The 24,727-nt window shown below is 37.2% G+C and overlaps 1 protein-coding gene across 1 annotated transcript in view; it reads left to right on the top strand.

Moving 5' to 3' along the window:
• The window catches only part of LOC118838251 (adenylate cyclase type 2), a 161,620-nt gene that overhangs the window by 110,550 nt on the left and 26,343 nt on the right, over positions 1-24,727 (top strand). Inside the window, exons 17-19 of the mRNA XM_036745494.1 lie at positions 2,351-2,509; positions 18,444-18,590; positions 20,987-21,094. Of these exons, the coding sequence (XP_036601389.1) occupies positions 2,351-2,509; positions 18,444-18,590; positions 20,987-21,094 (414 nt within the window). The remainder of the gene's footprint in view (positions 1-2,350; positions 2,510-18,443; positions 18,591-20,986; positions 21,095-24,727) is intronic.

Raw genomic sequence — 24,727 nt, 5'->3', positions numbered from 1 at the left:
CAAACTCTTGGATTTTTCAGAATAAAATTTTCAAATGAAATTAGTATTCATGACATCAAAATGATCATCTTTTCTAATTTGCTTTTTAATTTGAACACTGCAGTTATTTGGGAACTTAATTATTTATTTATTGCTAGCCTATAGTGAATTTTGCCTTAAGGCTGATCTTTTCCATCACCATTCTTGTTGAAATATAGAGGGGGGAGGGGGTAAACAACATGCATTTACTGCCTGAGTAAATTAGTATTTTTCTCTTATTACATTAAGGGAAACACATTTTTAAATTGGAATTTAAAATATGTACTATACACAAAATGGAATTAAATTGTCCTTTATGCAGTGATCAGTTTTAAAAAAATGTTTACAAATTCACTGCAGTTGTAGGTCACCCAAAATAAAGGAGACAGCCTTTTTTCATTGTTGTTAAACTTGAAGGTTTAAAGAAGGGAAATCCCTTTTAATGGCCTCTCCCTTCTCCTCTCCCAATGTCATACCATGTTCCTAATTTTCTCTTTTAGTGCTTATAGTTAAATGAAAGCATGTTTTCTTGTTAATTTTCATTCAAAGTCTAAATCCAGTGATCCTATGATCTTACCCTTTCAATACAACTTCATAAATATTATCTTCATTCCCTCAGATGTGAAGCCCTCACTTTATATTCATGGACATTTTTCTTCTTTCGATGGATGTGCACTGGGGACAAATAAAACATATGACAAGCTCAGTGATTTAAAAATAATTTAAAGTCACTTTGTGCAAGTGCTTATAGGATCCTCTAACCTTATTATCACTTGTATAAGAATTCAAAAGAAAATTCTGGCTGGTACCAAAATTTATATTGCATGAGACACATAGGCTTTTACAAAACAAACCAAAAACAACAACAACAAAAGAATAAGAATAACAAATTTGTAGCATAGAAGCATAATGTTTATCTACATAGCAACTTTTAAGAAAAATTCTAGAGTTAATTTATCATGTACTATTCATCTAAGCTCCATATAGACATACTGTACATGGCAAATAGTTTGGGGTTGTCACGTTGAATGGCCACTTGAAAAGATTTCATTTTCTGTGTGAAGTGAATTATTTGGTTATTAGTCTCATTTTGAGTATATGCCTGTGTCTGCCCCTATGCCCAAACAGCCTTTTGTTTACTAGGTGTTTGGCTGAATTGTCTACTTGTTTAATAACCCGGCTTATTTGTCAAGACAGTGTCCTGTTCTAATAAATGCATGGCTTGATTCCTGTGGGAAATAGTCTATATTTTCAGGAGGGGAAGGTGGTGAAGAAGATTTCAAGAATGTCTGAGTTTTCAAATAAATAGATTTTTAAATCTCCATTTGAAATCTTCTCTAAAAATTCCCTAGTGCATGATGTGAAGCTAAATTACATCAGATGAAGAAGAATACATCTGCTTCTACTTATGTAGGCCAAAGTCAACATAATTTGTAACTTGCAACCTTTCTCCTCACTTTGAAAATAAGGGAAATTTATTTATTTCTCATTTGTGGACTAGACCCTTTGTTATTGTTCTTTTTTGAGATGTTGCTGATATCTTCGGTCAACCCAAAAAAAGATTGCTGTATGCTCCTCTGTATTTGTTTGTCAAATAAATGTCTATTGTGCCAAAAGTGCACCCTCTCTATTAGGCTGTTCTGTTCAAATAGACTGTATTAATCATCATTTGCTACTTTCATTAATTTGCCTCAAACATGATGAATCACATTAATGAAAGCAAAAAGTCTATAGGTTGGAAATGGAACATCTACACAGATTTATTTAAATGATGTGCTTTATTGGAAGTACTTTTAAATTTTTCCAGAGTCTGCCTCTTTAATTCCAATGACAATATGCTTTATTTGTCAAAAGAAAAAAAATGGTAACTATGTAGGAAATGTTTTCTTTCTTCCATATCTATACTATAAAGTTAGTTTTCCTTGTTAGATGCAAAATAATTTTAATTGAATGTATATCAAAATAAATTTGCATATAACTATAATTCCTTAGTACCATTCAAATCTACCTTAAAAAAATGTTTTGTTTTGCCTATTCAGCAGAATAATGTTCACTGGAGAAAAGTGATTGTGATTTTTCTAACTTTAAATGCAATCCAAAAATTAACATTATTGGTAAATGATGGCCAAAGATATATGTTCAAACTTCCTTAACAACTGTTATCTTTGGGTAACTTAGCCTTTTTCTCAGTGCCATATTGAAGGCACTTTTTTCCTAACAGAAAGCTTTTTAGGGAGGGTGGACTATACTATGTTTTATCTCTTTAAAGCCTATTCGCTCTAGCAGGACAAGATGCCTATTGTTTCTTTACCTCTGTGTCCTCTTGTAACAGAATGAATATTACTGTAGGTTAGACTTCCTATGGAAGAACAAGTTCAATAGAGAGCGTGAGGAAATTGAAACCATGGAGAACCTGAATCGTGTCCTGCTGGAAAACGTGCTCCCTGCCCATGTGGCCGAACACTTCTTGGCCAGGAACTTGAAGAATGAGGTCAGATGCTCTCTGCTAATCAAAAATGGTCATTTGTGGGGTCATGGTCAGACTTTCCGGTGGAAAATGGAAATGGGGACCGGGGAAGGAGAAATACTGGACAATCACAAGTTTTTATTTCCATTCCATGGTGTAGTTAAAAGAAATATAGACTTAGAGTCAGGAGACCTGAGTTCAAATTCTCTGACATTTACTGGTGGTATAATTTTGAGAAAGTCACCCAATCTTTCTGAGCCTCAGCTTCTTCAGCTGTAAGATGTCCTATTTGCATTACCTTTTACATAAGGGTACTTTAGGAAATCTTGTTCCAAGTCTTCATGCATTAAAGAAATAGGGCCTGGGAATATAGCCAGATTCTGGGAACTTAGGTCCAGAAGGCACCATGAAAAATCATCCAGATCAGTCTTGTACCAACTTGAATCAGGAACCTCAGTAGAGCCCTGCTTTTGTTTTCATATCTCTAAGAATCTGGATAAAAATAAAAAAAACCTAGTCAAACATCCAGATATTTATTCCTGCTGATTCCAAAGATCTAGATGTTTAACTGCATGTTTCTGTTTTCAGTTGGATGTTTTGCTGTAAAGATACCCCTTGAGAATAATTCATCACTGTCCTCTGAGTTTTTTACACCTGCCTGAAACATCATTGAGATGTGTTTCATGTCTCTTTTTAAGCAATGCACCTAATTTTTCTTCCTTCTTCTCATCCCATCCCTAGTGATTGTCTCAGATTAACCTGAAAGAATGGGATATTTACCCCTTTCTTCACCTGATTCAACTTACTGACTTCATTTCTATTATTACTACTATGACTACAATTAAGACCTGACTAGTATAAACACATGACTAGTATATAGTCTTTGCTGCTTTGCTAACAAACATCAACCAAAGTCTATGCACTATGAAGATAGTCCTGGTAGTGCTTTGTGACTGTGAATCACTCAATCAAGAAGCATTTATTAAGCACCTATTATATGTCAGGTGCTGTGCAAGGCACTGGAGACATAATAGAAAGTTAGCCCCAAATTGTCCAAATCAAAATTTAAAATGATTCTAAAGATACTGTAAAAATACATGTAGGCAACAGTAGCTTGCAGTTTATTACTAATGATTATTTGTGTGTAAAAAGAAATGGTATAAAACACATGAAGGACATAGATGGACATAGAAAAGGAAATGGGTGGGTCTGGCTTTGTTAACCACTAGGGCTACCAAGACACTCTCTCTCTCTCTCTCTCTCTCTCTCTCTCTCTCTCTCTCTCTACCTATCTATCTATCTATCTATCTATCTATCTCTATCTCTTTCTCTCTCTCTCTGTATGAATGTATGTGTGTGTGTATACATACATATATATATATATGTATGTATACACACACACACATATATGTATATACATGCGCATACACTACAGGGAAGGAGAGAGAGTTCCCTACCTAAGGAACTTGAGTCTATGTAGTTAAGTAGTATTTCTCTAAAGAATTCAAAGAATCCAAAAATTACCAGGAAATGGGGCTGAGTATTACATATACATCAGATATTTCAGTACCAAATTTACACAGAAAGCAAGTGTTCCATTTGTCAAGGAAATTCAGCCTCTTGTTAGTGAAAGCATAGGAGTTGTTGAAGGTTATCCAGCTACTTAAGATAGGAATATTTCCTTCTGAATAGTCACAGGAGGTCTCCAATTATGCCATTAAATTATTAGTAATAGAAGGCTTTCCCTTAAAAAGAAATAATAGGAAAATCAGGTCTTAGAGATCAGAGGCAGTGTTATGCAGTGGGCAGAGCACTGGATTTGTCCCCCACATTCCACCTCTGCTATTTACTGCCTTTCTGACTTTGGACAAGACACTTTTCTGTAGGCCTCAATTCTACAAAATGAGAAATTACGACTTGCTACTCTTTAAGGTACCTTCTAGCTGTATGTCCTATGAATGTAGAACAAGAGATTATTGTCCCCTCCTCTCATTACTTAATGCTCAGTTACATGTTATATAAAATCCAAGAGTCGTGCCTGTCTAATGTGTTTTCTGTTACTTAATACAGTAATGTGTGCATGTAAAATCTTAAAAACTATTTATCATGCATTATTATCATAAGGTCAAACTCTATGTCCATCATAGAGAAGGATGCAGGTCTCAGATGTATATTATAGTAAATTCTAGGGGAAAATAATATCCCCAACACCTCTTCACTAGGCTTAATGACTCAAGGATGTACATATACTCTTGTAGAAATGTGCTATTGGCTTAATTTATTTTTCATGAAAATGATACTTTGAAAGATAATAGTAATAGCTGGCTTTTTATATCACTTTAAGGTTTGTAAAGTGATTTCTATATATTATTTCATTTGATCCTCATAACAACCTTTTTGGGTAATATTATCACCCCCATTTTACAGATGAAGAAATTGAGGATGAAAGAGGTTAAATGAATTGCCCAGAACCACATAGGTAATAAGTGTCTGAGGAAGGATTTGGACTCAGATCTTCCTGACTGCAAGTCCAGTGCCCTATCAAGATACCTTAATAAAGCTATTTTTTCTAAAGATTTTGTTTAAGGATATGAAAGTTCTAGCGAAAACAAACTCCATATGGGTGATTTTCTGTCTTTTTAGGGAAATGCTTTTCTGCTCCTTGTTAAGAATATCCCCACCCCTTCACCACTTCAGGAGCCTCCTTTGTACTCCTTTCCTGATCAGGAATTTCATCCCAAACCACAGTCAAGAGAAAATTAGTATCCTCTTTATGATATTTCTTTGTAGAAACAAATGAAATTAAGCTGATAACTGAGTAGGATGAGTTGTCTCCCAGGAGCACTTGAGAAAAGAAAGAAAAGCTCTTATTTAGTTCAGAAGCTTTCCCTTCCGTATACATAATCGTATCACTCTATCCCTCATCCACACTCTAGTTACACTTTTCCAGTGGAATATTTTAAAAATTCTTTGATCCTTGATAGAATATTTTGAGGCTTAATGTCTGCACCAACACAGAAAACAAATCCTCAACAATTTTGAGAGTTGCTGTGACTAAAACATTTCCACTGGAAAATGATGGCAAACGAAACTATAAAGCCATCTTTTAAACATAATCTCTAGAATAATTTTCCTTTGCTAATGGTTTGTATATTCAACAAAACCTCAGCTGTAGCTCACCATGGGAAACCATTCTAATCTCTTTTTCTGGAATTCACCTGGTGTCCAAATATATTCCTGAATATACCTAGCAGGTAGTATTGCAATAAGATTAATAATAGCTGAAGTAACAGGCTGTTGGTTTTTTTTTAATACTGACTAATAGTAATTTTTAAGTTCTATGATGGTTACATCTGGAAGAGGCTATATGGTTTAGTCAAAATGGCTTTCTTGCAGTTCTCACACATAACACTCCAGCTCTTGTCCCCAAGGCCTCAAAATCACTCTCTTCTTACTCTTTCTCTCTTAGAATCTATTTCATTCAAAATCTAGCTCAAGTACTGTATTATGTATAAAGTCTTTCCTGATCTCCATAGCTGCTAGTACCTTCCTCCACCAAATTACATTATAATTACTTTGCATATATTTAATATTTTCTAATAGAGCATAAGCTCCTTAAGGACAAAAACCATTTTATTTCTCTCTTTTGCTCCTCAGTCTAGCATCGGGGCTGAGAGTCCGTAGTCACTTAATAAATGCTTGTTGATTGATCGATCTTAAGAGAAGGTGGCTTCAGTTAAAAGTACAATGACATAATTACATCATGAACTTCAGTATGTGTAACTAAAGGCACTGCTTGAAATCAGGCATTTGGAATAGCAAGCATTGAATACCTCTTTGTACTGATTTTTCCAGTCTTTGTTTCTTAGGCCACTGGGTTCTATCTTAAGGGCTCCAAAAAAGCATTCATCGCAGCTGTATGTTTTTCTTTATTCTGTTAATTTATAATATAAAAGAGGCATAGCTTTGGCAACTACACATGCCACCCCTGTAAAATGTGGAAACCTTGGAGCCCGGAAAAGACTTAGAGATCCAATCCTCTGTTTGTGGCCTCTGTTCATCATACTTGGCCAGGGGATATATCCAGGGTATTTTGAGAGACCTCCAAAGAGTTACTGTGCACACTGACATAGGATGGCTCTTCTTTAGCTAAACCATTAAAACTTGCAGGAATAGTAAACTTCTATCAGGAAAGTGGGAAACTTGATGGAAACTAGGTCATTGCCAGTCATCTAGGTGTTTATACCCTGTAAAAGCCAAGAGATGGCATGCTTTGTTTGTGGAATAGAAAGAAGGTCAATGTTACTGGATCAAAGTGTATATAACAGGGAGTAAAGCATAAGAAGACTGGAAAGGTAGGAGAGTGTTAGGTTGTAAAGGATTTTGAAAGCCAAACATCAGACATTGTATTTGATCCTGGAGTTTACTGTGTAAGAGGTGACATGGACCTGAGTTTTAGGAAAATCATTTTAGTGGCTGAATGAGGATTGATTGAAATGGAGAGAGACTTAAGGCAGGTAAATCCACCAGCAGACTATAGCAGTAGAGCAGGCATGAGGTGATGAAGGACTGAACATCTCTTATCCTACACAATCTTATCCCATAAGTCCTCCATGAGGACATATCTAACATGTTGAAGGCCTCCTTGTTCTTTTAGCATCACCAAAGTCCCAATGTTCCACTCAGATTGTTCATCTGGTATCTCTAATTTTCACAATGTAACTAAATCTAGTCCATTTCCAGAAATACATGTCCTTATAACAAATTATTATTGTTAACATAATGTATCCTTCTTAATTTTGCCACGTATTTTCTCAGATTCTATCCACCCTAAACTCCTACTGTTAATTATTGGTTCAGCTTATTATGGATTGCCTATTAAAAAGTATACATATTCATGGACTAATTTTACAGCTTATCAATCTAGTTATATGGCACAGTATAGGTGGAAAGGATTTTATCCAATTTATTTTTCACATATGAACAATTGAAGGGAGATTTCTTTTAGTGCTGTGAAGAACTGAATTTTGTAAGTGACTGAAAAGGCATGAGAGATAAGAGAGACTTGCAGTTAAGACAGTATCGTGAAAGATTGTAGGGAAACCCATCTTTCTCCATTAACCCTAGCAATTATAACACAGCCTCAGAAAAAACAGTAATAAAGAAATGTTAAATGAAATAGGAGTAAGCTCCTCCATCCAGTCCAGAACTGTAGGGAAAGACATCTAGAAGGAGGTAAAGGTTGGTAGAGGGTTCAAACTTGATCACATAAACATGAAAACAGCAGATGTTTGAGGAGGACAGGGATCAAAAAACTAACCCAAGCTCTGGCAACCAGATCATAGACTAACAGAAGCAGGGAGCAGAAGGGAGACAGTGTAAACACTCATAAACAGACCTAGAGCTAGCTATTGCTTTGAAGAGGATTGTCGCAGTCTAGTGACACAACTAATACTTGCATGCTCAATATTTATGCTGGCATTGATCTGTGAGAACAGAACCAGAGAAAGGGTTATTGCTAAAGAAGAGAGTGCCAGGATGTGGATTCCTCAGAGCACTGAGATCCTTGGAGAGAGGCAGGGCCAATTTGGTACCTTGGGCATCTGGGTTCTTCAGGATTTTTCCAATCTTTGTTTGACCAGCTGAATTTCAGAATCCTACCAGAGGTTGTTAGAGCTCCAGCAGAGGACAAAACCAACTCCTAATTAAGGATCATTCAAAGTGAAGGACAGACAGACACCCTGCAGATAGAGCCTGCTGTGTATAATCAGAAGAGTGACAAAGTGAGAGACTGAGAAAAAAGGTGGAACCTCATATTAGCTACCTCATTCAGATTGGCAATGGTTGAGTCACTGGCAGAAGGCTATAGAATACATAGAGAAGGGGAAAGGAACAAATAGGGCATACCCAATATATACAAGACTGATAAAAGGGACTGACTTGAGCAAAGAATCTTCAAACCAAGAGTTGAAGTGGAAAATATGAGTAGCCAGAAAATAGGAGCACAACGAAGAAATAATGTGGGTTAAGGGAAACCCAGAAGAAGAGAATCGCCTCACAACAAATACAAGCAGAGCCTCAGGGGAAAAAATCCTTGGCTACAAAGACCACAAGAGTGGATGAAAGAATTCAAGCAAGATATGAAAATCCCCAAAAAGAAGACTCAATCCCCAATACTCAGGAATGTCAGAGTCAAAATCTAGAGCTTCCAAGTCAAAGAAAAACATTCTACAAACAAGAGAGAAATAAAATGTGAGAATCAAAGACCATAGTCAAGATCACATAAGACTTAGTAGCAGTAGCTCTAAAAGAGGAGAGATGGAATACTGTCTTCCAAAAGGCAAAAGATAAGGGCCTGTAACCAAGATTCACTTACTGTGCCAAACTGAATATAATCATGCAGGAGGGAAAATAGACCTTTAAGTTTCAAACACACCTGAAGATAAGTCCAGAGCTCAGCAGAAACTTAGAAATGCAAACACAGGAATCAAGAGAAATGTAGAAAGGAAAATACATTTGAGCAACTAGATTGGTCTAAACAGTAAATTATATGTTTACAGTCTAGCATGGGGAGAAAAATCAAGTGTCTCTTCAGAATTCCAAGTTTATCAGGTTTCACACTGGGAGCTAAATAAGACACATGGTCTGGATGTGATTTTGTTGTGGTTTGTTGGTTTTAAGAGAGGAAAGAAAAGAGAGAAAGTGAAATACACTAAAAAAGAAATGAGAAAGGAAGAACTTACTATTTTGTATAGAGTGCAGAAGAAGAATATATAAGAGGATTGATCTCATGACCTCACTCTTATCTGAACTGGGGAGAGAAGGATTAAATAAAAAAAAGCATTTGGAATAGAAATATATTTAAGTCACTAGGGATATTGGAAGAGACTATAAAAGATGATAGATATAAGAGGGAGAGTAGAGTCAAAAGCAAAACAAATTTCACCTTTGGAGAGTTCATCATAAAAGGTGATTAAAAAGAGAGAAATAAAATGCAAGGACCAGAGTTGAGGGCCAGAGATTGGCAAAGAAGGGAGGGAAAGAGGAGTAAAGGTAATCCACATTAATTATGGATTATGGTGCTTATCAGATGCCGTCTTTCTCTGCCTCCTTCATAAAAAGCAGGCTAGGAGAAAAAAAAGGAATAAGTATAAAAGGATATAATGGAGGGAAATACTCAGTTAATAATAATACAGAATATGAACATGAAACTCTGTGAAATTCTTAATGATCTCTTACTTGCCAAATTTAATGACCTCTTCTCAATCCTCATTCTTCCTGATCTCTCTGCAGTCTTTGACAATATCTTCACACTCTTCTCCTTCATATTCTCTTTTTAAGTTTTTGTAACACCACTTTCTCCTGCTTCTCCTGCAACTTGTCTGCTCTTTCTCAGGCTCTTTTTCTGAATCTTCAACCATGTCATATCAGCTAACTATGGATGTTCCATATGGCTCTGTCTCAGGCCCTCTTCTTCTACCATGCTGTTTCGCTTGGTTGTCTCTTTAGCTATCATGATTTTAATTATCATCTGTATGCTGATGATTCTCAGATCTGCTTATCCAGCCCTAACTTCTCTCCTGACCTTCAACTCCCTGTTAGACAGCTTGAACTGGATATCCTGCAAACATCTTAAATTCAACATGTCCAAAACGGAATTCATTATTAAACCCCCAAACATCTCTCTTTCTAACTTCCCTATCACTGTAAAAGATGGCACCATCCTACCAAATCTAGACATTTGCTCTGGCTGTCCTCTGTGACTGGAATGTTCTCCCTCCTTATCTCTGTCTTCTGACTTCCTTGGCTTCCATCAAGTCCCAGCTGAAATCCCACCTTCTGCAGGAAGCCTTGTCCAGTCCCCCTTAATTCTAATACCTTCCCACTACTAATTATCTCCAATTTATCATATCTGTCTATGGCTTGTTTGTATATAGTTGTTTGCATGTTGTCTCCCCCATTAGACTGTGAATTGTCTATTGCCTTTCTTTGTATTCCCAGCATTTTACCACAGTGACTGATCCATAGTAGGTACTTAATGTTTATTGAATGAATGACTGGGATGAACTTATCTAGAAAACAGAGGAGGGTAGCAGAATCCAACAATATGTTGTTTATAGGAAACACACTTGAAACAAAGATTTACTTCAGAGTGGAGCAGAATTTGTGCTTCAGGCAAATATCAAAAAGCAGGAGTAGCCATCATGATCTCAAATAAGGCAACAACTGATTTGGTTGAAAGAGATAAATATTTAAACTATGTTATATTCAAGGATACCATAGAAAACGAAATAATAGCATACTTAATATATATGTATATATATGCACTAAATGGCATAGCATCTACGTAACTGAAGAAAAAGTTATGAAACTACAGGAAGAAATAGAACAAAACTATTATATTTTTCTTCTTCAATATATTCCTTTCAGAAGTGAACAAATCCATTAAACATGTTAAGTTCAAAGGGTGGGGGAGGGTAGTCATCAACAGGGAGAGAATCAGGAAAGGACTAAATGTAAAATGTGGTGCCTGAATTGCACTTTGAAAGAATACAGATGTTTTGATCAATCAATCAATCACCCTCTATTAAGCACCTACTATGTGCCAGGCACCATGCTAAGTTCCAGAGACACAAAAAAGAGGCTCAGGGAGCTTACAGTCTAAGGCAGCCTAAGAAATGAAGATGAAGAGAGGGGGCATTCCAAGCAGCAAGAACAATGGCACAAATGAAAAGATGCAAGGTCATGTGTTAGGGACAGGAAGTATGCCCACCCAGCATGGTCCAGTGGTAAGAGACCTAGATATGGAGTCAGAGGACCTAGGCACAAACCTTAGAACTTCTCCATGAGTTGCCATGGGCAAGTCACTTCCCATCTTTGGAATTCTATTTGTTCATCTAAAACAATGAAAGTTTAGGACTAAGTGATCTCCAAAGTGTAAAGAAGACCTTCCTAATGTCCTTTTAACTCTGCTTTCTTTAGAATCACCTTTTTATGGTCCTATGAATCAGGAAGAAATGGTCTCTGGCAGAGTGGAATTCAAATATATGTTATAGTAAGCTACAAATAAAATTGCACATGATTACAAAAAAACTCCCTATCCTGTGTAATGGAAAAAGCACTGGATTTGGGATCAGAGAACCAGGTTCAAATCTGGCCTTTGATATTTATTACCAGTGGGCAGCTAAGTGGTGCAGTGAGTGAGTACAGCACCAGCCCTGGAGTCAGGAGGACCTGAGTTCAAATCTGGCCTCAGACACTTGACAAACTTTCTAGCTGTGTAACCTCAGGCAAGTCACTTAACCCCAATTGCCCTGCCTTCCTCCCTTCAAAAGAAAGATACTTATTACCTATGTGACTTTGGGCATATCTTTACCTTCCTAACCCTCATTTTCCTCAATAGGCACTGGGCCTTGAGTCAGGAAAACCTGAGTTCAAATCTGGGTTCAGAAACTTAATAGATGTGTGACCCTGATCAAGTCACTTACACTCTGACAGCTTCAGTTTTCTCTGCTGTAAAATGTGGATAAATAGCACGTACTTCTCAGAGTTGTTGTGAGGATCAACTAATATATTTGTTAAGTATTTAGCACAATCCCTGGCACATTCTATATGTTTTATAAATGCTTATTTTCTTCTTTCCTTCATCAACAAAATAAGAGGTGGAGGGGTGGACTAGGTGGCTCTTCTGGCTCTAGATCTATAATTCTTAAGAGAGACTTCAATATTTTGAATTTCTCTATCTTCAAGTTCCTTAATCAGTAACAAGTAAGGATTAGGCGGTACACTAGAAGACCGGAGGTCTGGGCCTGTCAAGAAGAGAGTACCCTTTATCATACTGAGGAGTAATTTTGGCACACATCCCTGCAGAAAGACCTTAGATTCTAAAGATTCTAGCCTTCAAAGAAACAGGATTTGGATAGGAGAGGTTGGGATGCTAAGACTGAGCTGCTACTTATAAATAATAAGCCCACTTACTGTCTTTCTCTCCACTCCTCATTCTTTTCCTTCTTTTTCCTCTTTTTCTCCTACAATTTCTCCCATTCTGAAGTCTTTTCTGCTACTCTTATTTAGCCTTTTTTACATAGTGTAAGCATTAGGGTGGAGGATTACTTCCAAGTTGATATCCCTGTTGTATTAGGGAAGAGGGAGGCAGCCACACAGCACACTCAAACAGGGAAATCCTCCATAGCTCCTACTCTACAGAGAGGCACTGTATTATGCAAGCACACTAGACTTGGTTAAATAGATGCCTTCAGCAGGCTATTTTTAGGCTGCAGAGTTAATATAGAATGATCATTCCAAAATCCATTGCAAATATGACTATAGAACACTCCATCTAATCCATTTTGAATGAACTCTCAGGCAGAATTCTCAGCATTGACACTATGTTGCCTGAGGTAATCTATGCACAAGTGGACTTCACCAAAAACAGAGGAAGAAGAAAAGAACTGATATCATGTTATGATGTTTTTATTTAAGTTTGCCTCAATAGTGTGCTTCAACATTGCATAATTTCTGAAGTGAGATATAAAATACCCCATGCCCAAACAGAGAGAAAATTAGTTTGAACTAGCTGAAAACCATTTCATGTTCAAATGAGCACTATAACAGATGATATGGGGCAAGCAAAATGGAACAGTGTCAGGCCTGGAGTCAGGAAAACTCATTTTCCTGAGTTCAAATCCAGCCTCAGATATTCACTAGCTGTGTGGCCCTGAGCAAGGTTTGTTTGCCTCAGCTCCTTATCCGCAAAATAAAAGGCAAACCACTCCAACATCTTTGCCAAGAAAACCCCAAATAGAGACACAAAGAGTCAGACCTGAGTGAAAAATGAATGACTGAACAACAAACAGATTATCTCCTCAATAAAAACAGATAATGATTTTAAGATGAACTAGTAAAGCCATTTTTGACTATTCCTAATATAGTTTGATGACTATTTCTTTTTTAATAGTATTTTATTTTTTCCAATTACACCTAAAGATAGTTTTCAACATTCATTTTTATAAGATTTTGAGTTCCAAATTTTCTCTTTCCCTCCTTCTACTCCCCCTTCCCAAGATGGCAAGCAATCGAATACAGGTTATATGTTGGCAATCATGTTAAACATATTTCCACATTAATCATGTTGTGAAAGAAGAATCAGAACAAAAAGGAAAAACCACGAGAAAGCAAAATAAACAAAAAAAACAACAAAAAAGTGAAAATAGTATGCTTTGATCTGCATTCAGACTCCATAGTTCTTTTTCTGGATGTAGATAGCATTTTCCACCATGAGTTTTTTTGAATTGTCTTGGATCATTGTATTGCTGAGAAGAGCTAAGTTATTCTTCACCGTTGATCATCACATAGTGTTGCTGTGTACAATGTTCTCTTGGTTCTGCTTATTTCACTCAGTTGATGACTATCTCCTGAGTCAGGTAGGGACTCCTTCAAAATTTCACTATTCCAAAATTTCCAATGGCATTCTGAGAATATTCTAACAAGTATATGCCCTCCCACACTTGAACAGAGCTTTTTCTGATTCAGTATTAACACTCATGAACTATGTTGATATAAGAAATATCAATTTTCTTTGGGAAAGGAAATTAGTTTCCTCGGAAATGCTTTTTAGATTTTTTTAATTAAAACAATTTAAATGCTTAGTCATAAGAGCATTTGATTCAGCCTTTTCCATTAGCTAAACACATTTATATGATAGGTGTTGTCAGTAACAGTATTAGTGGTTAAGGGATATAACTGTTACTTAAGCTTTTATTTTCTACAGTGCAACTTAACTGAAAGTTGTTTTCAACATACTTTTAAAAATTTCCACCAGGGTAATGTGGGTCTGCATCAAAACACCTTCTGTCTGCATCCTCACCTGTTCCCTGTCATCAGCAGGATCAGGAGCCATAAAACATCTGTTCCAACAAGAGTTTTTCTAACCATTTGCACCATGTGGAGCCTTTTTTTTTGTATGGCCTGTGCTACAGCCTGTTGTGTTGTGGCAGGAACATTTGTAAAGAGCCCCTGGAACGAACATCACAAACAGCTTTCATCAGATTTTGAAAAGACCTCATTTTGTCATCAAATCCATATTCCTGCCAAAGTCCCCAGGTGGTATTGCTTAAGTGTGACTCTGGGCCAGGGTACTTTCATTCTGTAACAGCTGAGGCTTGATCAAAATAGGCAGCAGATGTCACCATAGACATCAATGTGATACTCTGCAAGCAAACAGTACCACCCTTAGCCACTATAATAGCTCTTTAAATTGATACAGAATGGATTATTCAATGGTGTCATCACTCTAGCTTGTAAACAGTTCTTCTGGACTCTCGGTATGTAAGTGCCAAGTTAACTCTGAATATCAGTTCTGGCTCAAATGATTCTGCCTTTTACTTCTTAATGGATCAAACTCACCTCTGTTCCTAAATTATCACTAAGTAGAAAATTAAGCAGGGAAAGTGACTCTTTATGGCCCCCACATGGTTTAGTCCTACAGGGCACCCACCCAAAGCACTCCAGAAGGTTATAAAATCACTGGGCACAAAGACCAATTACCACATGCTGGTAGATCTGTGGACTGACAGGACCCCCATAGCCAAATAGCATGATAAAGTAGAAAGAGTACTGGCCTTAGAATCAAAAGACCTGGTGGATCACAGTACAAGTTCAACTATGAACTAACTCTATAATGTTGGTCAAGTATAATATTAATAATAATGATAACATTTATATTTTAAGATTTATACTTTAAGCTTTATGAACTGATTTCCTTATAGCAATCCTGTGGGACAGATAAGAGAGGTATGGTTATTTTCATCTGTAAAATGAAAGAGCTGGATTAGATAATCCCCAACATCTCTTCTAGAGCTGACATCCTGTTATTCTATATGACTGTATATACAGTGGCCATGGAATGCCACTGAATCCTACCCATTGATTCTAGAGAAACGGGCACAGTTGGAAGGGGTAGGTAAAGTAGGTAGCCACCTACTGTGAAATATGAAGGGGTTGGAGTAATAACAAAAAGTCTTTGTAACATTATTTATTGAATAAAAACACAATAATTCCATAAAATTATATTCTTAATGGCTTATAAGGGCCAATCTTTGTGACAAAACAAGTCATGTATAACAGTGAGTTAAGGCTTAAAGCTTCCAATGGATGATAGCACACAAAAAAACAGAATTTTCCAGCTTTGTCCAGGAGACCCAGATGCTTTGTCCTAAATCTCTTTAATGACCATTCACTTCCTTTCCCCATTCTGACCATCCTAGGATGAAAGGGCTGGTCCAGGTGATCTATTGTAACCTATTGGTACAATAGTGTGTTCTTTTTAGAATCAAGTCAATTTCAGAAATTTGCAGAATCCTCTAGAATTTTTGGTAAATTTTCAAACTCTACAAGGGATTTCTGATAAATTCCAGAGAAGCTGTTAGGAATCTAGACTGAACTTCTTTTTTTAAACAGCTCCTTTCCCTACCCTACACACACACACACACACACACACACACACACACACACACACACACAATTTCTACTCCCATAGGACACATCCTGATGACCAACATAGCCTCATATAGTACTAATCTCTGAACCTGAAGACCCACAATCATCACAGATTACTCCCAAATGGTGCTTACTATGCTAACATGCTCACTCACTAGAGCACTGCATTGATTGTCCCACAGATATATGAGACACCCTGGGTGGAAATGCCCATAACACATTACACCGGCTTTCCTAACTGACTTATAAGACCAGACTCACCCACAGAGCACAGTAACATACCTACAGAAGAAAACAATCAGGTACCCAAGCCCAACACAGTCATGTCACCTGAAAGCATCCAGAGCTCTCCCTGCCTTCTCCTCGCTCTCACATTTCATGTCATCACCTTGTAGATATAGAGTGAAGGCTAATTAGAAAACATCAGCACTGCTTAAATTTATTTTTATTCTTCAGAGGCAGCTAGATAGAACAGTGGATAGAATGCTGGGCCTGGAGTAAGGAAGACCTGAGTTCAAATCCAGCCCCAGACACTGGGTGACCTTGAGCAAGCCTCTTAACCTCTGTTTGTTCAGTTTCCTAAAATGGAAAATGAGGATAATAGCAGCACCTACCTCACAGGGTTGTTGTGAGGATCAAGTGAGGTAACACTTAGCATAGTACGTGGCACATAGTTGGTGCTTAATAAATGCTTGGTCCCTTTCCTTTTCTCTTCCCTTTATACATCCTGGTTGATCACAGCTCATGGGGTAATGAGGGCCTGAATTCAGGTAATGATGGTGGAAATAGTGAGGAAGAGATGCATATGGACTTAGTAGATTCAACAGGACTTGATACCTGAGAGGACAAATGTAAGACAACATTAAAAATTCAAACTTGGGAGGCATGATCATGCTACTGACAAAAACAGTTCATTCAGAAAGAGCACATTTATGGGGGAAATAATAAGTGTAGTCCTGGGACATGTTAGTTTTGAGGTACACAAAGGACATGCCGGTATAGCTCTAAGTCTGTAAATTAGGAGAGAAGCCAAGTCCAATGATATAGATTAGATAATATTAATTTTATATATGTTTTATGATTTGCAAGAGCACTTTATAGACATTATTTCATTCAGTGCTCACAGCAACCCTTTGGAGTAAGTAGAACAAATAGTATTGTCCCCATTCTGCAGATTGGTAATCAGAATTCAGTGGCTTGATCAGATAACACAGCTATTGAAGTGTCAAAGCCAGTACTAAAGCCCATGTCTCCGGCGCTCCTCCAGTGCCCTTTCTATTTAATAATCACTACTAGGACAGAGAAGCAAGTCTTTTCCCTCTTGGTTGTGTTGTACCAGGCTAAGTTGTGTTCTGCTCTAGGAGCACTTGATCCTGAGGTATCCATCCTGCCATTAGAACCCCAAAGGACTTTTATAGTGGCCTGATTGGAACCCATTCTTCTGGGCAAGAGAGAAATTGAGCTTTGCCTTAAACTTTGAAGGAGTTTATTAAAACTTTGAAGAGAGTTTTATTATTTATAGAAAAAGAAGTAAAGCATCAGGCTGGTGTGTTTGGAGAACTCTGGTTTTTCAGCTTCTAGGTAGGGACACAGCAGAACAGAACACTTAGTTCTGTATTCTATGGATTTAAATCTACAGTTTAAGTGGAATCCAAAGGCCGGGGTTCAGAAAGTCTTGACTATTATTTATGACCTTAGATATTTATGATAATAATAATAATAAGCATTTATATCGCATTTTAAGGCTTGAAAAATACATGTTATCTCATTTGATTTTCACAACAGCTTTGTGAGGTAAGTGCCACAGATTTTACAGATTTTTTTTGACAGATTTTACAGATTAGGAAACTGAGACTGAGAGAGGATAAGTGTCTTGCTCAGTGTCACATAGATAGTAAGGGCATGAAGCAAGATTTTAACTTAAATCTTCAGGATTCCAAGTTTAGCATTCTATCTACTACGCCACCTAGTGGTCTATGTTCTCTTACACCATATTCTTTATCTTCATGACCTCTAAAAGTTCTTGTGAAGAACATATTTATAAAGAAGGCTTTGTAAAGACAAGTTATAAATTAAATGTTATAATTACAAGTCATTATTATGTAGTTATTGATAAAGGACTTTGATAAACACTTATTTAAAAACAAAAAGTAACAATGTCAAAAACAGTACAAAGAAGCAATTTGATATATGTTACTCCACTGCAGATGAAACTCATTTGTAAAATTGAGAAGGAATTTAACTTTAAAAAAAATGTAGTCAAAATTAATTACAAAGTAAAAGGTGTCAATTTGATTAAAAGATAACATTTTCCTTTTCCTTGTAGAAATTTTATCTTGTCTTAAGTTTAATGATCTTGCTTGATCAAATGGGATTGTCTAAGAAAACACTTACTTTTAAAACTTTTTATGCCTTATAAAACATTTCCTAATTTACTGATCTTTTTTTTTCTCTTGTATAGGACTTGTATCATCAATCCTATGACTGTGTCTGTGTCATGTTTGCCTCTATTCCGGATTTCAAAGAATTTTATACAGAATCAGATGTCAACAAAGAAGGCTTGGAGTGTCTGAGACTCCTGAATGAAATCATTGCTGACTTTGATGATGTAAGTGCTAATGTATGTGGGAAATGAACTGTGTCAATACAATAGGAGAACATATCTTCTTGGGACTTTTGTGACAGAAGGAATTAGAATTATATTTTAAATAAAATCAAAACATTTGGAGTGAAACAAGGGCATTACTGTAGAATTTCTGATGACCAGCATTGTAGTCTCCGGCTGGCAGTGATTGGTATAGTCTAAATTGGTATAATCTAAATTCAGCCAGTTTGCTATGACAGCATACAGATGTGTATTATATCATCAGAGTTAATAGGATTATTATAATCCACCATCAAAAACTATCATACAAAGAATGTTACATACGCTCTAAATGCCAATGAAATTTCTAGAAAGGCATGAAGTTCAAGGAAAATTTTCTGATGGTGGCTTTATGTGTAAAAATATAATAAACATATTTTTCACTTTAGGCAATTCTCTGATTAGGATGCATATTCAAAAATGATTAAGTGATTTGTTGGATTCCATCTTGAAGCCTATATGCAGAACTACCATCTGTTCTTTAAAATAAAAGTAAATTATGCTCCTTAACTCATCTCTTTATTGCAGAAGGCACAGTGCATGTTTCCTTTCTACAAGGATATGGATTTTAGAATTCAAAATGTCACATGCTCTTTGCTAATATTCACTACATTATCGGAATATGAGAAAAACAATGTTTTCTGTGTCCATATATAGATTCTTTGATTTCAAGAATATTTTTGACGCCCTATTATGATCATATATAAAATGGGGAAAATGTAACATTCATTGGTATACATTATCTAGTAAGTCATGGACACATTTTTCAAATGAAATAATATATTTAGTCAGCAAATCTTCCTAGATCATCACTCCACCTTTTTTCCCCAGATGTCTTACATATCTGCTTTCTTTCTCCATCATTGGGAAACTAGCCTTGGAAAATTTCAGTTATAGTAACAGACTCCAACCTATTTTATAGGATCTTCTTTGGGAACCAAATCTGCTTGATGTTATAATAGATACACAGAAATATACAATGGACTGTGTAATATAGTGAGAAACCATAGAATAATGTGTGTCCTTCTTTTCCTTAGTTGGCTAAAACTCTATCCTGATGCCATGAAATTTATGGTGAATAACATGGTGCTTGTAAGGTGCAAGATTTGAAGTCAGGTCTTCCTGACTCCAAGTCCAGCAAGCTATTCATTGTGCCATCCTGCTAAGGCTAAGAGAGACTAAATGACTTTCCCAACATCACACAGCTAAAAAGTGACAGAGCTGGAATTCAAATCTTAGTCCAGTGACTTCAAATACAATGTTCTTTCCACTGTTCCATTCTTTGTGTAGATAAATAGACACACACAGAGAGAAATGTGGATTTAGATAAAGATAGGCATATATAGTCTCTCTAGAGTATGGGCACATTTAATACTATCAATATAAAGTGAATATCCTGTCTATAGAATGAAATTATATTTAATTATGTTGCCAGTAATTCTACTAATAGCCTAATACTCATTCCCAAGGCTTCTTACAGTAAGGATAATTGAATAGAATGAAGGATAAAGGGGATGGAGAAGAAGATATATTCCATTTCTTCTGTTGGCATATTTAATTCCATTCTCCCATTTCTGAACAAAAATAAATCATTTCATATCCGACCTTGCTTTCTCTTCTTCCTCTCCTCACCCACCCTTTCACTTTCCTTTCCGTTTCTACTTATTTCCCTCTTCCTTAAACTTCCTTAAACTATGTCCTTACTTCAGCCACTTTGTATTACATTATTCTGACTACATGCAGTGGATGGAATCCTGGGCCTGAAGTCAGGAACATTCATCGTCCTGAATTCAATTGTGGCTTCAGACACTTCGTAGCTGTGTGGCCTTGGGCAAGTCACCTAACCCTGTTTGCCTCAGTTCCTCATCTATAGAAAGAGCTGGAGAAGGAATGGTAAATCACTCCAGTATCTTTGCCAAGAAAGTCCCAAATAGGGTCAGGAAGAGTTGGACATGACTGAAATGAATAAACAACAACATTCTGTCTACATGTGTAATGATCAACCGTTGTGTGTAAACCTATTTATGCAAAGCACCACATTTTTAAGAAAGTCAGTAATCCTGTTTCTAACCAAGAATCATGAAACTTATTTGGAGCTATGGTTAACTGGCTTCAGTATTTACTTTATTCCATGACTACCAAATTCTACAACTCTACTTCTTTCCAAGAACACACTCCTCCTGAAATGTAATCTATTAAACTATTCTCTCTTACTAAGGTAAAGGCCTAAGGTAAATAAATTGCAGCCGAAAGCAAATTCACCTTGCCATGAACTGGATATTTAGAATGCTGCTAACACGTTCAATCTTGGGTCAGGGCAAGCCTGAGTGATTGAATAACTATTATGTATTCCTTCACAGTTGCTGTCCAAACCAAAATTTAGTGGAGTCGAAAAGATCAAGACCATTGGAAGTACTTACATGGCAGCCACAGGACTGAGTGCCACACCCAGCCAAGAACACACACAGGTACAGCAAAAATGTAAACACCGGGATGGCAAAAGCGATTGTGCATGTACTCTGTGTTCTTTCACAAAAAATTAGAACAAGTCAAGACAAACCCTTCCCAATAACACGGAAGCCTGACTCCTGAGGTTGTGTTTACACAACTGACTCTCATTCACTTTGTCAAGTTGATGATTACCCATATTCATAAGACCATTCTCCCTTCTTCTCACGGCCAGTTTGGCACTCCCCAAGTCCTCAAGAACACAGTAGATAGGGGAAAACTACCCTTTCCGTGAAGCCTTTCCTGAGCCCCCAGTTACTAGTATCTCCCCCCAAATACATTGTATCTATTTTGCATACACTTAGATATGTGCAGAAATTGTTCCATTGTTGTCTTTGTCGACTGCTTAACTAGCAGTGTCTGACCTGAAGTAGGTGCTTAATAGAAGCTTGTTCATGGATTGATTAATTGTTCCTCTTCCTCCTCTTGCCTTTTTTTCTTTACACACTTTCTGTTAATTGTATCACTGGCTTGCAAGGTTTTCACTCTCACCTCTATATGTGACTATCAAATCTGCCTCTTCACCTCTAATCTCTCTCTAGTTCCAGTTTCACGTTTGTAATTGCCTGCTAGACATTCCCACCTGGATATCACTTTGAATTTAATATGTTTAAAACTGGTCTTCATCTTGCCTACAGAATTACCTGTCCTTCCTGCCTTCCTACCTTCTTCTCTCGGTTTCCTCGTTCTCTTTGTTACTGAGGTTAAATCTCAGTGTCCTTTGTTTTCTCCCTTTCCACAACCTCATCCTTCACTGTCCAGGGCCCTTTTGCACCTACCTAGATGATTTCAACATTTGTCTTGTGGTTTTCCTTTCCACCCCATCTCCTGAGATCATTGGCAACTTCAACATACATAGTAATGATCCCTTTAACACTCTGAGCTAGGTTTCCTCATTCATCTCAGTTCCACTGATGTGTGATTTCCATCCTACTTGAGTGGCCAGTTGGTAAGGCCACACCCTGGATTGACTATATCATCAATCATTGCTGCTTTGCCCCCCAAAATGTTAAGCTTCATGCTCCCTCTCTACAAACACTACCTCTTTACCTGGCAACTGTCCCCACTGCCTCATATAATTTCACAATGAACTATATCTCCCTGACTCATTCTACTTCACTCACTATATTGACTCTCATCTGGTTTCACTTGACTGCCTACCCAGCCTAGTCTTAAAAGTCAGCTACTTGCCCTCACCAATACTGCTTTATATCTTAGTCCTTTCATGGTGCCTACTCTGCTGGTCTCCAATCCTGCATAACCACCACGTATACCTATACTCATGTGTATAGAACACAAGTCACCTTTGCCAGTGTACCCAAACCACACCCTATGCATATCCACACCCAAACTTTATGCTTTCTTACCACAAAGCTTTACTTAGGAGGGTTACCATGTTGTGCTACCAAATATAAATTCAAATATAACTATAAAGCCAAATCTCCACAGCCTGCTCATTAACCAAATGCCAATATCTCATCTGAAGATTCAGCACGAATAGTCCCTTCAGGGATTCAGAGACCCCTCTCTACCTGCCTCAGCTGGCTCATTGCCAAAATGCCAATGGCACAGAAGATGCTGACGGCATTGGGGGCAGACCTTGGGAAACTCATTCTCCGCACATCAGCTCCCATTCCCTAGCTCCCATCCTGTAGCAATTCCTCACCTTCCTATCCCTACCGCTCCATGAGCTAACCCAAAGTCTTGTTATGCTTCAACTCTTGGATCCACTCCTTCCCTGTCCAGACTCTACCAGGCCTAACCATATGCCTTGCAGATTTTCCCTCTATACCCCTAGGCCTTTCCGTGTACCCTGAACATGAACCCTCCTATATGTGTTGCCTCTCAGTTCAAATGTGAACTCCTTGAAAGTAGGCATTGTCTTGCTTTCTTATTTGCATTGCTAATGCTTAGCACAGTTTTTAGTACAAAGTAAAATCAATTAATCAGTGTTTTTCTCTTCAATTCCCCTTATTCCTCACGAATGCTTTCAAGTCTTTTTGTTCCACTTTTGTTCATCCCTTAGGATACTCCGCAAAATGACTTAGACTTTCTTCTCTTTCCCCAAGCTCCAAACTTTCCCCAGCCTCACTATTAACCAATGGTCTTGTGCCCTACTAACAAGACTGAAGCCATTAGACATGAGATTCCTAAACTGCCTCCTCCTCTATCTTAAAATATATCTTTAGGTATATCTGTATGTTCATACTTCCTTTAAGTCTCAGAGGGAAAGGTGATCTTCCTAAGGTTAACAAAGCTTTTGGAATTAGGGTAGATCCTTAATCTATCTGTAAATCTGATGCCACGTTTGTGATACCAGACCTTCCCTGATGGCTGTAAAGATTATTCTGCTCATGGTAAACTTCACTTCAGTGCACTATTTTCCCAAGGGGGAGAAGAGAAATATGAGCCAAATGTAGCATGTTGGCAAAAGTCAAGTAGTTATGTCAAGCACAATAGATGAGGGACAAGTATTTCATGTCCACTGAATTGGGGAATTGCCTATCCAATAAAAGGAAGCCAGAGTGGACAACCATAGGGCATAGCATCAAAGTAGATGATCAGTCTGGAAGGAGAACTACCAACGGAAACAGCAAGGGAATTATCCAAGCTCAGGGAAGGACCAGAAAGACATAGCCTCTGATGTCAATTTAGGACAATAGATGAATAAGACAATTTAACTCCAAAGGGCCTATTCAGACAGGCTCTTGAAATAGATGTGTTTCTTCTGCACACTGCCATTTTCTCTTCAGAGTAGGGCACATAACAAACTTTAGATCCTTGTCAAAGCCATAGCTCCAGGTAGACAACTGAGAGGGAAAAAGAATTGGAGGCAATATACATAATACAAAGGGAAGCATAAATCTGAAAGAAAAAACCTCTTTTATCCTCCAAAATTAAGCCAGTTACTAATATCTCTAAGTCAAGGATTCTTTGATTTCAAGGGGTGCATGAACCTGGATGGGGAAAATCTGTACATACACATACACATATGCACACACACACACACACACATCTTTATTTTCCCTAACCTCTGACTTTGAATTGTCTTCAATTATTCATTTTCTAAGAACAAAAGGTAAAGCACTATTCTAGAAGAGCTCCATAGGTTTCATCATCGAAAAGATCCATGGCACAAAAAGATTAAGAACCTCAGACTCTGAGCATTCATGCAGGAAACTAAATACCAGGCCCAGAGCGCAATGACAGGGAGTCCCATCTTACTAGTAAGTTAAAATCAAGAAGATCATGTAAACAAACTGCTTTTGAATCTTTGTGGTATATGTTTTAAAATCTCGCAGGAAAGTAAAAGGAATGAAGTAAATGTTTCGAATACTTATTAAGCTATTATTATTGCTATGTTCTTCTTTCTTTAACTTACCTGTTGCTTTCTCAGTATAGACAGAGCTTTGGAAATAAGACCTTCTATGTTAAAAAAAATTTTAAAGTATGTTAGAGAAATAACTAAGTTGAGAAATACATTGATGACAATAATGGAATTGTGTGAATGTTTTGTAAGTGTGTAATTTGGGTGACTGTACAATCTGAGATATCATTTTTATCAATATTTGTAAAATGTAAAGCCTTGATTT

The sequence above is a fragment of the Trichosurus vulpecula genome, chromosome 1 (genome assembly GCF_011100635.1).
Source record: "Trichosurus vulpecula isolate mTriVul1 chromosome 1, mTriVul1.pri, whole genome shotgun sequence".
NCBI classification, from domain to species: Eukaryota; Metazoa; Chordata; class Mammalia; order Diprotodontia; family Phalangeridae; genus Trichosurus; species Trichosurus vulpecula.
This window is presented reverse-complemented; position numbering and strand designations above follow the sequence as displayed.